Consider the following 11890-nt stretch of genomic DNA (forward strand, 5'->3'; position numbering starts at 1 on the left):
AGGCATCCAGGCTTGATGTGGAGACATGAAGAGATGGAGAATCCACCACTGCCCTTGGCAGTTTGCTCCTGTCATGTTCTTCTGTACCAGAAATGGGCTGGTCTCAGAGCTTGTTTATAGACCCCAGCAATGTTTGTAAAATCCTTTAATGCTTTGCTGGGCATTGCTGAGGTTCCTTTAGACAAGGTTTGTTGCACACAGTGCCATCGAATAGGTGATAATTGTAATGCAGTTTAGCATTCTATTACTCTTCCATCAGTGGATTATGCCCACTGTTAAAATTTTGTGCCTAATTTCTAATTGGAAGTAGTCTGGCTTTAGGATTCAGCCACTGGTTCTTGTTATGCCTTTCTCTGTAGAAAAATGTATCTTTTAGTATGTGGTGTACCATTACTATACCAGGAAGGTACTTGTACAATGTAACCAAGTCACCTCTCAATCTTCTTTTTCATAAACTAAAGAGCTGGAGCTCCTTAAGTCTCACACTGCAAGGCATTTTCTCCAGTCCTCAGATCATATTTTGGCTCTTTTCTGCACCCTCTCCAATTTTCAACATCCTTTTTAAGCCGTGGACACCAGAACTGGATGCAGTATTCCAGGGTGGGTCTCACCAGTCCTGTTTGCAGAGATAAAATCCCCTCCCTAGTCCTACTCACTGCTCCTCTATTTATCAGGGATCACAGTAGCCCTTTTCTCTACAGCATTGCATTGAGAGCTCATGCTGAGTTGCTTGTTCTCTCTGACTCCTAAATCCTTTTCAGAGTCACTGCTCTCCAGGATACAGACCCCACTCTGTAGTTATGGCCGGCATTCCTCATTCCTGAGAATAGGAGGTAATTGTGGTACTGCAGACTCTGGAGTGTGGGATCTGGTAGCAGATATTGACATTTCACTGGTGACCATTTTGTCTGATTACTGACTCCAGCCTTTAAAGTCGCTTCTGGTTCTGCCCTTCTGCTGTTAGTAGTCCTCATTCCCAGGGAACTACATGATTGCGGTTTGTTGACATCCCTCATTGATCAACAGCTGACAAATTAAGCTCAAAGAATGTGCATGTTAAAAATGACAGGGAGTGTATCTAGACATTTAGCAGGCAGTACATCGCAGGGGCAGCCTCCCTCTGTAATTTAAGCCACTTTTGCAGTGGCATCCAGCTGAATGAAGCAAATTTCAACCCCTTCCTTCCAACAGGCTTGATCCAATGCAATGAAAGGTCTTTCACTGGTTTTAGTGGCCATTGGATCTGACCTATCTACAGTGCAGAGACCCTGCACCCCATTGCAGTAGGGTACAGCATAACATAGGGTTATGTTCAAAGTGTGATTCTCTTGAGGAAGCATCTGTTACAGGAGAGAAACTGAAACCACATAGGGCCGGGAGGTTTTTGTATGGGTCTGTATCACTGTGAGAGAGTAGCTATAACTGTACTGACAATAGTAATCTCCAGCGTCTTCAGCTTCTACACTGCTGATAGTGAGAGTGTAATCTGTGTAGCCGCTCCCAGAGCCACTGCCACTGAACCGGGCTGGGACCCCAGTGTAACGGGAGGTAGCAGCATAGATAAGAAGTTTAGGCGCTTGTCCTGGTTTCTGTTGGTACCAGCTTATGTAGTTACTAGTGCTGGAACTGGCTTTGCAGTTGATGGTGACTCTGTCTCCTGGAGACACTGCCAGGGATTCTGGAGTCTGAGTCAGCACCATCTGCCCACTGGAGTCTGAATTGAAAGGAAAATGTAAATTAACATAATGCATGAGTCAGAAAATTCAGGTTTTACTTTAGTTTTGTATCATAGTTTATCCTTTTCTTTCAATTAACTAAAAGATTATAAAAAATGAGTGCATTTAAAAAACAGAATGTAATAAATTTGAGCTTGAGCAATCTATTGTGTGTATACATGTATGTGTGAGAGAGGTTTCCAGGGCTCAATCTCCCATTATCTCACCAGACCAGTGTTATCTCAAATTGAATCTTACCCTTGATCCAGAGCACTAGCAGCCAGATGAGCTGAGCCTGTGAGATCATCTTGATACGTCTGGACTGACCAGTGCTGATCAATAAACCCTAAAGACTGTAAAAAGGGACTCCATATATAACTGCTCAGAGCAGCAGGGAAATATCAGGCAGACGTGAATATGCAAAGCATCCCCTGCCTCCCCCCGTCCCTGAAAATGGAGAACTGATTTGTTTGCACCATTTCAGATGTTCTGTCATTTTTCGTGCAGTCCCTTTTTACCAGCGTCTGCAGTGTGTTCAGGGTGAGTTTGATACGTATCGGTGCTACCACCTGCTGTCATTGGGGGATGTTCAGCTCCATTACTTTGATTGTGCTGTGCAGAGCATTGAATGTGGTACATGTGTGTGGAGATTTAAGAACATGTCAGATTTAACGCAGTCGCCCATTATACAGCCAGGTCTGGATTGTCCATCCTCTGTAGGGAGCGCTATAGTGCCACATTGCCCCTGCAGTAGCACCATGAGGGAGTCCGTGCTGGGGCTGATTAGTGGCCTGGAGTGGGGGCCCTTTACTCCATCCTCTACAATGGAGCAGATCTCTCCCTCTGGTGTGTCATTCCCTCCCGACTCTTTCCAGGTGATTGGTCACTGGGTGATGAAGGTGGTGAGCAGTCCCTGCTCAGGTGAGTGGCCTTTGTGCAGCCTGCCCCAGTAGCAGATACTCTTTATGTGGCCCACCCCTCCTGTGCCTCTGTCCAAGGGCTCCTCCTGTTCTGTGCTGTGTGGAGGGAAATATTGCAGGAACTCCATTTGTTAGTTGCTCTTGGAGGGTGAGGGGGGTGCATAAGCTTGTCCACCAGTCTTTGCCATTTCTGGAATGGCAATACCAGGATCGCAGCGCTTGCACCACCCTAAGGCTGTTGCACAGTTCACAGAGCAGATTTTCTGTGACTCTGTGGCCTGAGACGAGGCTCTATCTCCCTGGCATACCCTCAGTGAGCTCCCCCGTACCCTAAAGGAGGAGAACTGGAGCAGCAGTGACTGAGTCGAGGTTTTTAGAACCATTCTGCCTGAGTAAGGCAAACTCTCAAGAGGAGGCACTCCAGAGTAATTGATCGCTATATCTGCTTTTGAAAAAACTAGCACGTGTGCCCCAGAAGAACCAATACATAGGTGAAAGATGTGTGTGTGTGAGAGAGAGAAGACTGCCGAATCGAGCTGAGTGGCAAAAAAAGTGTTATTTGAAAATCCCAGCTCTCTGTGTGCAGCCAAATTTCCTGAACCCCCACAAGCTGAGGCAGCCACATTGTTCCCATCATTTTCCAAAGAAGACATCAAATTATTCCGCTCCCTACAAGTCAGCTGTGAAAGAACGCTGGAGCTAAAAAGGTAAGGGCATGTCTGTCACAACTCCCCCTGAACCCTGTGGAAGTCTTTCCACTGACTTCAGTGGGATTGGGATCAGACCCATAATTCATAAAGTTGTGGAGACTCTCAGATAAGATTGCCAGTGAATATGAATTCCCATTGGGTACCATTTAATTTGTAATTGAAATAACCAAATAGTGACTCTGTGGAATGCCTATGGGTAGTGGGACTAGCTGTCATAACTGCAGTGTAGGGAAAGAGCTGAGGATCTGGCCCAGCCATAGGAAGTGTGTCAGAATTTCCGACAAACAGCTCAGCTGTATCTACACACAAAGCAGGCCAGGCTGCAGTAGGACTTGACTTTGCTCTTGTTACTGTCGAGTAGTGACACTGTTCAGCATGTGTTTCACGCTCTGTTGCAGTTTTCAACTGCGGAATAAGTCAAAGACCCGACATCCTTCCTGTTTTGATTTGCCATGAAGTCAGTGAAGGTGGCAATGATTTGGCACCCAGTCGTGATACGTGCAGTGGTGAGCCCAATGCACTCCATGGAGAACAAGGAGGTTTTGTATTGGTCTGTAACACTGTCAGCATGGTCAGTGCCAGCTTTGCTGACAACAGTTATCTCCAGGATCACCTGCTTCGACAGCGCTTACTGTGAGAGTGAAATCAGTCCCAGACCCACTGCCACTGAACCAGGTGGGAACCCTGGAAGGACGGGAGGAAGCAAGATAAGTAAAGAGCTTTGGAGCTTGCCCTGAATTCCATTGGTACCTGGCCATGTTACTGCCAGCGCTGGAACTAGCTCTGCAGCTTGTAGTGAATTTGTCTCCTGAAGACATCATTTGGGATTCTGTCATCTGCATCATCACAATCTCTCCACAGGGGTCTAGATGTAGAAAGAAAAGCCATAGAGATCTGACATCTTATTAGAATGACTAAAAACTCATGACTGTTTTTAGAGACACACCCAGGTGAAGAACATATTAAGCTATAATCCATAAAATACTGTGATGTTGTATGTAACCCTTCTGCCAGTCAGAGCTGGCAGCAACAAGGGCCAGGTTCAGTATCTAGGGGTTCCTTTTCAATGATACAATACAAAACCAGCTTGAGCCCCCACCCAGTGACCTGGGACAATTACACACCACCCCCTGGGTGCCTCTAAGAGACAATACTTCCCCTCTCACAAGCACAGAGTCTGAGTGTAGCAACAAACTTTTAATGAAAGGAGGGAAATAACACAGCATTAATTTAGGGAAACACCGCAAACAGGGTTTATAAACCATGAGCAAAAGACCCACCACCAAATAAGTTGGGCAGTGTCCTTTTCCCCTTAGGTTCTTAAGTCCAGCAACTCCAAAGTCCCTTTAATGTTCCTGTCCCTTCTCTGCACCCCACTCACAGTTGCTGTCCTTGGACAGTGCAGACCTAGAGTTCAGAGATGCATCTGCAGAGTTCACCTCCCACCTGGGTGGAGGCGGGCAGGTAAGGAGGCACCTTACTCACTCCACTGCTCAGGCACTCACCACCCCTCTCTGAGGGACTCTGCTCTGGCATTCTCCACCAGTCACTTTGCTGGCCGCACCTTTCCACCAGCCACCCTACTGGCCACTCGCTGCGTCTCTCCACCAGCCACCTACCAAGATGTCTTCAGGGCCCCACACCTAACACAGTGCCCAGTGATTTCAGCTGTTAGTGGGAGAGCCTCACTGCTGGTGTACACTGGGCAGTCTCTTGCAAAAGAGACATTGTCCCAAAGAAGGTCTAATATTTAGATCCTAGGTATCAGTGATTTTAGCTCTCAGCATATAAGACTCTTAATTGACTCTAAATTAGCTCTGTTATTAGACAGTGGAGAAAAGAAGGGCCAAATGATGTCTGGGGCTCTTAGGCCAGGCCCACACCTTCAGGTACAAGTACTTGTCCCCACCCTCTCTCAACTCACTGGTCTTGGGAAACCATGTCCCCTGCCTAGCGAGTGCCATTTAGTTGAAGGTGAGTCCCTCAATTGGGAAATACCAAGTACAGTTCTTCTGCCCTGGATTCACACAACAAGGATAACATCTCTTTATTATTCCTGCCCCAATAACTAGGAGACTGGGAATCCAACACCAGCCAAAAGTGACCATTTGGGCAAGCAATCCCATCATGCTGAGCACCTAGGCAGGGTGGGTGTGCCCTAACAAACGAGATCAGCTTCTTAAGTCCTTTTCCATAGCTCATCACTAGATGTCAGGGGAGAGCTCATTCAGACTCTGCTTACATCTATTTTCCATCTTTTAGATGTTTTTCTTCCTGATGCTACATTGCCTCAAAGCCTGGATCATCATCATTTCATATCTGGAATGCAAAATACAAGTATCCAGAGAAACAGTCTGTGAGCCCATCTTAGCAGCTCTGGAGTCAGCACAGTGGTCAACTGCCCATAGACTGCTAGCAGATGCATTTATAAGAGCTCAGTGGCGCAGTGAACAGATGTTGTTTGCGTGTGAACATGCAAAGCTCCTGTAAATGAACTTCACACCTCGTGTTTTCAAACATTCACCTTTGACTAGGTGGTTTAGTTTTACCAGCCTGAATTGTACCTCTGAGATCTGTGCACTCAGGGTCCCCTCCATTCATGGATCTCCCCATGACCGTGCGCAGGGATGATCCAACTGCCTCCATGGCACCTTCCCCATTTCTTCTGCACTCTGTGCAGGGTTTGCTCTGGATCTGGAATCTGCATGGGAGAAGGTGGAGGAGACTGGGCAGATGGAGGGAGGAGTAGGTGGGCAGCGGACAGGCAGTGGGCAGGTCCAGAGAGTTCACACACCTTCCAGCCCCATAGAGAATCCTGGGAATCCAGCCACAGTGTCAGGGCAGTGAAAAGGGGTTGTCAGTCTGTCCCGTGGGTAGAGGACTGTGAGTCTGGCACCTCTTGCCAGCAGTAATTTGCTGCGGAATTGTTTGCAGAGAGAGTCAACTCTCGATCCAGCTTAGTGCACGCTACTATCAAGAGACGTGCTGCCAACACGTGTAAAGGGCCCCCACCAATGTCTCACCTCAATCCATGATCCAGGCAGGCACATTTATAAACCCTTTACTTTACAAACTATGCCTTTTAGAGGGTTTACACAGTGGTTTGTTTCTTTGCAAAACTGCTGCGTCTGCTTGGTTTAGACATTGAAAATTGCCTGTAGCCAGACAGGCAGGGTATTGCAGTAGAATCCAGCCAGATTTCTCTCTCAAAGGCACTGCTATTGGCTGTCACTCATAAAAATCTGCCCTCATGATTTGTGGAACAGATAAGAAAGTTTATTGCTGTCCTAACCCCCATCATCAGTGCTTCAGTGTGAATCTCCAAAGCACTGACTGGACGGGACTTTTCTGACGAGTGTTTCCATGTGTATCTTTCTAGATACACTATTTCATGTCCTGGGCAAACAAAAACGATTTCAAATTAAGGATGCTTATTCATTCCCCTACTTACACACCAGCTGTGAAAGAATGGTGGAGCTAAAACCTTAAGGGCCTGATTTCAAAGCTCATTGAAGTCTATAGGAGTCTTTCCTCTGACTCCAGTGGGCTTTGGATCAAGCCCATAATTCATAAAGCTGTGGAGACTCTCTGAAGATTGTCAATGAACATGAATTCTCATTAACTACCAGTTAATTAGTAGGTGTCCTAACCGAACGGAAACTCTGTGGAACACTTGTGTATTCACTGCGAATTACAGCACTTTGATGATCTTTGGAGATCTGTGGTTGCCATGGATTACAATTCAGTTGTGGTTGTGGTTTCCTCATTGACGATGTGTCTGTGACTGGTTCTGTTTGAAATAGAGCGGTGCTGCTATTCAGCTGCCAGATCCTGATATTTGGCTACTTCTCAGTAACTTTTCAAGCGCCTGTCTGAGATGGATGGTTAGGAGGAGGCACCTGCTGGTTCCTGGGATAGCTGTGGCATGGCCAGTGTGGTCACTGTCTTACACGTCTTCCTGCTGGCCTGACCTTGTGTTTGCCCAGCATTGGAGAAGGAAGGGAATTTAGGAGAAGGCTCCACTTCTTTTTGGTCTTTTCCCATGACACCAGCTTTTTCTTGTGCTCTTCTCCTTGTGGGCTGTTTTATTCACACCCTTTCCCAGCTGATCCTTTCTTACTTGCCTCTCCAGCCACTTGCTGCTGAGTGAACCAAAGAATCCTGGAAGTCTGTAGCTTGCCGATAAGCCTGTAAGGGGTCCGATCCAACGCCCATAGAACTCAAAGGGGACACTCCTGTTAACTTCACTGGGCCTAGGATCGAGCTCTAAGAAACAGATTTTCAAAAGAGCTCAGCTCCCATTTAGGCATCTAAATATGGGCCACCCAACTTCTTCTATTGAGCCATGTGTGGCCAGATTTTCAACAGATCTCAACATCCAATTTAGTGAGCTCTCTGGGACTTGTATTTTGTGCCTAAATAGGAAACGATCTCTTTTTGGAAAAAACTGGCCCATATTTATTAATTATTATCATTGCTATTTGTATTGCTGTAATGCATCGGGGCCCCAGCCACGGATCAAGGCCCCTTTGCGCTAGGTGCTGCACAAACATTGCTTTTCTCCTTCCTCCCTTTTACAGTTTTTCTTTTAAAAGGATCGCTCTGCCAGTCTCAACAAACTTTACTTAACAGAGTCATTTAGAATTAGGTTTTCCCTGAACGCTCTGTGTGGACAGTAGAAGTGACAGTGGGAGGCATTTGCAGGGTTGTTGTGGCAGACAGTGATTTCTTTAACTTCCTGTTTCTTGTTTGTTATGAAGCCTGTGAAGCTGACTGTCCACACGCAGCTGTGAGAAATGCTCCGCACTGTGCACTCAGAGAGGGAGGTTTTTGTATTGGTCTGTATCACTGTGATAGGCCAGCTGCTATACTCCTGGCAGTAATAATCCCCAGCATCTTCAACTTCAACCCTGCTGATTGTGAATGTAAAATCAGTGCCAGACCCACTGCCACTGAACCGGTCTGGGATCCCAGAGGAGCGGGTGGAAGCCTTGTGGATAAGGAGCTTAGGAGCTTGTCCTGATTTCTGTTGGTACCAGGCCATCCAGCTGCTAACACTGGAACTGGCTTTGCAGTTGATGGTGACTCTGTCACCAGGGGACACTGAGAGGGTTTCTGGAGTCTGAGTCAGCACGATCTGCCCGCTGGAGTCTGGATTGGAGAATAAATTTGGGATAAAAAGAAATGTAAAATCCTCCAATATCTGAATAATTAACACTACAAAACTGCATCTCTAGAAGTTTAGCCTGGAGCTCTCTTTCTCCTAATATTGTAAATGCTGCTAGGAATGATTGCTGGAAAGGGAAATACTTTAGCATTTAAATCCTAGTAAAATATTATAACTTTTCATTTAAACAAACCTTCCCCTGTGGTTGTTCTTACCCTGAATCCAGAACATGAGAAGCCAGAGAAATTGAATCTGTGAGATCATCTTGATAAGTCTAGAGTGACAGATACCAAGTTCAGAAACACAAAGTGTGAAGGTGACACATTTATATGTGCTCTGAACAGCCAGAAACTGTCACTCGGGTGGAAATATGCAAAGCAGCATCTCTCTGTAAATGTCCATTCCCTCTGCAGATCCAGGGCCGTGTACACCCCTCAGTCTGGTAACACATCTCCCATTCCTGGCAGATGGGTCAGGCAGGGGATGGTCTCTCTAATCAGTGGGCCCAGAGTGTCCTGGAGCTTTTTCTGACCAAGGAGTCCAGCACTGGGCTCAGTTTGTTCATAAGCTCAGCGGCATCCGGCGTCTGTGTCACTAGTAACGTCCAACTCTCGTGGCTTATTTAGTGCTTAGATCACAGCGTTCACTCAGAGAACAGCTTCCCAAATGGGTTATTAGGATGCTAGTTAATTAGTCCATTAATTAGTTCATCTTTACACAGTGCTTTGAAAAATTGCAGGTCCGTTTAAGGACTACATATTATTATTATTATTATTATTATTATTATTAGTATTATTATTAGTATTATTATTATTGACAGATTCCCTTGTAATGACAGTCACTGAATACAAACAGGAGGTAATAAATTCATAGATTCCAAGGCCAGAAGGGACCATTTTGGTCACCTAGTCTGACCTCCTGCATAATGCAGGTCATAGAACTTCTGCAAAATAATTCCTAGAGCGGAGCTTCTAGACAAAACATCCAAGTTTGATTTAAAAATTGTCAGTGATGGAGAATCCACCATGACCCTTGGTAAATTGTTCCAATAGTTAAGTACTGTCATCATTAAAAATTTATACTCCACCAGTTTTTATGTCATCTAACCTTTATCAGTGATGATTTTATGTTTTCTTCCAGGTCATTGATAAAAATTAAAAATAGCAAAGGACCAAGAACCAAGCCCTGTAGGACCCCACGGGAAAAACACACACTCTATGATGATTCCCCAATATACAGTTACATTTTGAGACCTATCAGTTAGCTAGCTTTTAATCCATTTAATGTAAGCCATGGTAATTTTATACAATTCTATTTTTTTTCAATCAAGATGTTTTGCGGTTCCAGGTCAAATGCCTTACAGAAGTCCAGTTATATTACAACATAATTACATTTATCAACCATACTTGTTATCACATTAAAAAAAAGATACCAAGTTAATTTGATAGGAGCTAGTTTCCACAAACCCATGTTGATTTGCATTAATTACATTACCTTCCTTTATTTTTTATTAATCAAACACTATACGAGCCTCTCCATTATCTTGCATGGGATCGTTATCAGGCTCACAGGCCTATAATTACCCAGGTCATCCCTTTTACCCTTTCTAAAAATTGGTACACATTGGTTGTCTTCCAGTCTTCTGGAACTTCCCCAGTGCTCCAACACGTTTTGAAAAATCAACATTAAGTTTCCAGCAAGCTCCTCAGCAAGCTCTTTTAAAACTCTTGGATGCAAATTATCTGGACCTGCTGATTTTAAAATGTTTAACTTTAGTAGCTTCTGTTTAACATGCTTCTGAGAGACTAGTGGAATGGAAAGCATTATTAACATATAATGAAACTATATCATCTGTTTTCCCCAAATATGGAACAGAAATATTTTTGAACACTTCAGACTTTTCTGTATTATTATTGATAATTCTACTATTTCCATCTAGTAATGGACCAGTACTATTCTCAGAGTTCTTATTGTTCCTAATATATTTTTAAAAACTTGCTTATTGTCCTTAACTTTGGTCATCATAGCTTTCTAATTATATCATAGAATCATAGAATATCAGGGTTGGAAGGGACCTCAGGAGGTCATCTAGTCCAACCCCCTGCTCAAAGCAGGACCAACACCCACTAAATCATCCCAGCCAGGGCTTTGTCAAGCCTGACCTTAAAAACTTCTAAGGAAGGAGATTGCACCACCTCCCTAGGTAACGCATTCCAGTGTTTCACCACCCTGCTAGTGAAAAAGTTTTTCCTAATATCCAACCTAAACCTCCCCCACTGCAACTTGAGACCATTACTCCTTGTTCTGTCATCAGTACCACTGAGAACAGTCTAGATCCATCCTCTTTGGAACCCCCTTTCAGGTAGTTGAAAGAAGCTATAAAATCCTCCCCCCCCGCCCATTCTTCTCTTCCGCAGACTAAACAATCCCACTTCCCGCAGCCTCTCCTCATAAGTCATGTGTTCCAGTCCCCTAATCATTTTTGTTGCCCTCTGCTGGACGTTTTCCAATTTTTCCACATCCTTCTTGTAGCGTGGGGCCCAAAACTGGACACAGTACTCCAGATGAGGCCTCACCACTGTCGAATAGAGGGGAACGATCACATCTCTCAATCTGCTGGCAATGCCCCACTTATACATCCCAAAATGCCATTGGCCTTCTTGGCAACAGGGGACCACTGTTGACTCATATCCAGCTTCTCGTCCACTGTAACCCCTAGGCCCTTTTCTGCAGAACTGCTGCCGAGCCATTCGGTCCCTAGTCTGTAGCAGTGCATGGGATTCTTCTGTCCTAAGTGCAGGACTCTGCACTTGTCCTTGTTGAACCTCATCAGGTTTCTTTTGGCCCAATCCTCTAATTTGTCTAGGGCCCTCTGTATCCTATCCCTACCCTCCAGCGTATCTACCTCTCCTCCCAGTTTAGTGTCATCTGCAAACTTGCTGAGGGTGTGTCATAAATATAAAGGGAAGGGTAAACCCCTTTAAAATCCCTCCTGGCCAGAGGAAAACTCCTCTCACCTGTAAAGGGGTAAGAAGCTAAAGGTAACCTCACTGGCACCTGACCAAAATGACCAATGAGGAGACAAGATACTTTCAAAAGCTGGGAGGAGGGAGAGAAACAAAGGGTCTCTGTCTGTCTATATGCTGCTTTTGTCGGGGATAGAACAGGAATGGAGTCTTAGAACTTTTAGTAAGTAATCTAGCCCGGTATGCGTTAGATTATGATTTCTTTAAATGGCTGAGAAAAGAATTGTGCTGAATAGAATAACTATTTCTGTCTGTGTATCTTTTTTGTAACTTAAGGTTTTGCCTAGAGGGATTCTCTATGTTTTGAATCTAATTACCCTGTAAGGTATCTACCATCCTGATTTTACAGAGG

At 44.9% G+C, this 11890-nt stretch overlaps 1 gene segment (V, D, J or C); it reads right to left on the reverse strand.

Annotated features, from left to right (window-relative positions):
• Positions 1–1343: 1343 nt before the first annotated feature.
• Positions 1344–2086, reverse strand: LOC102930214. The segment is given in 2 exon segments: positions 1344–1714; positions 1974–2086. Coding segments are annotated over 2 exon segments (420 nt in total).
• Positions 2087–11890: the final 9804 nt, after the last annotated feature.

Source organism: Chelonia mydas, chromosome 4 (genome assembly GCF_015237465.2).
Source record: "Chelonia mydas isolate rCheMyd1 chromosome 4, rCheMyd1.pri.v2, whole genome shotgun sequence".
Taxonomy (NCBI): Eukaryota; Metazoa; Chordata; order Testudines; family Cheloniidae; genus Chelonia; species Chelonia mydas.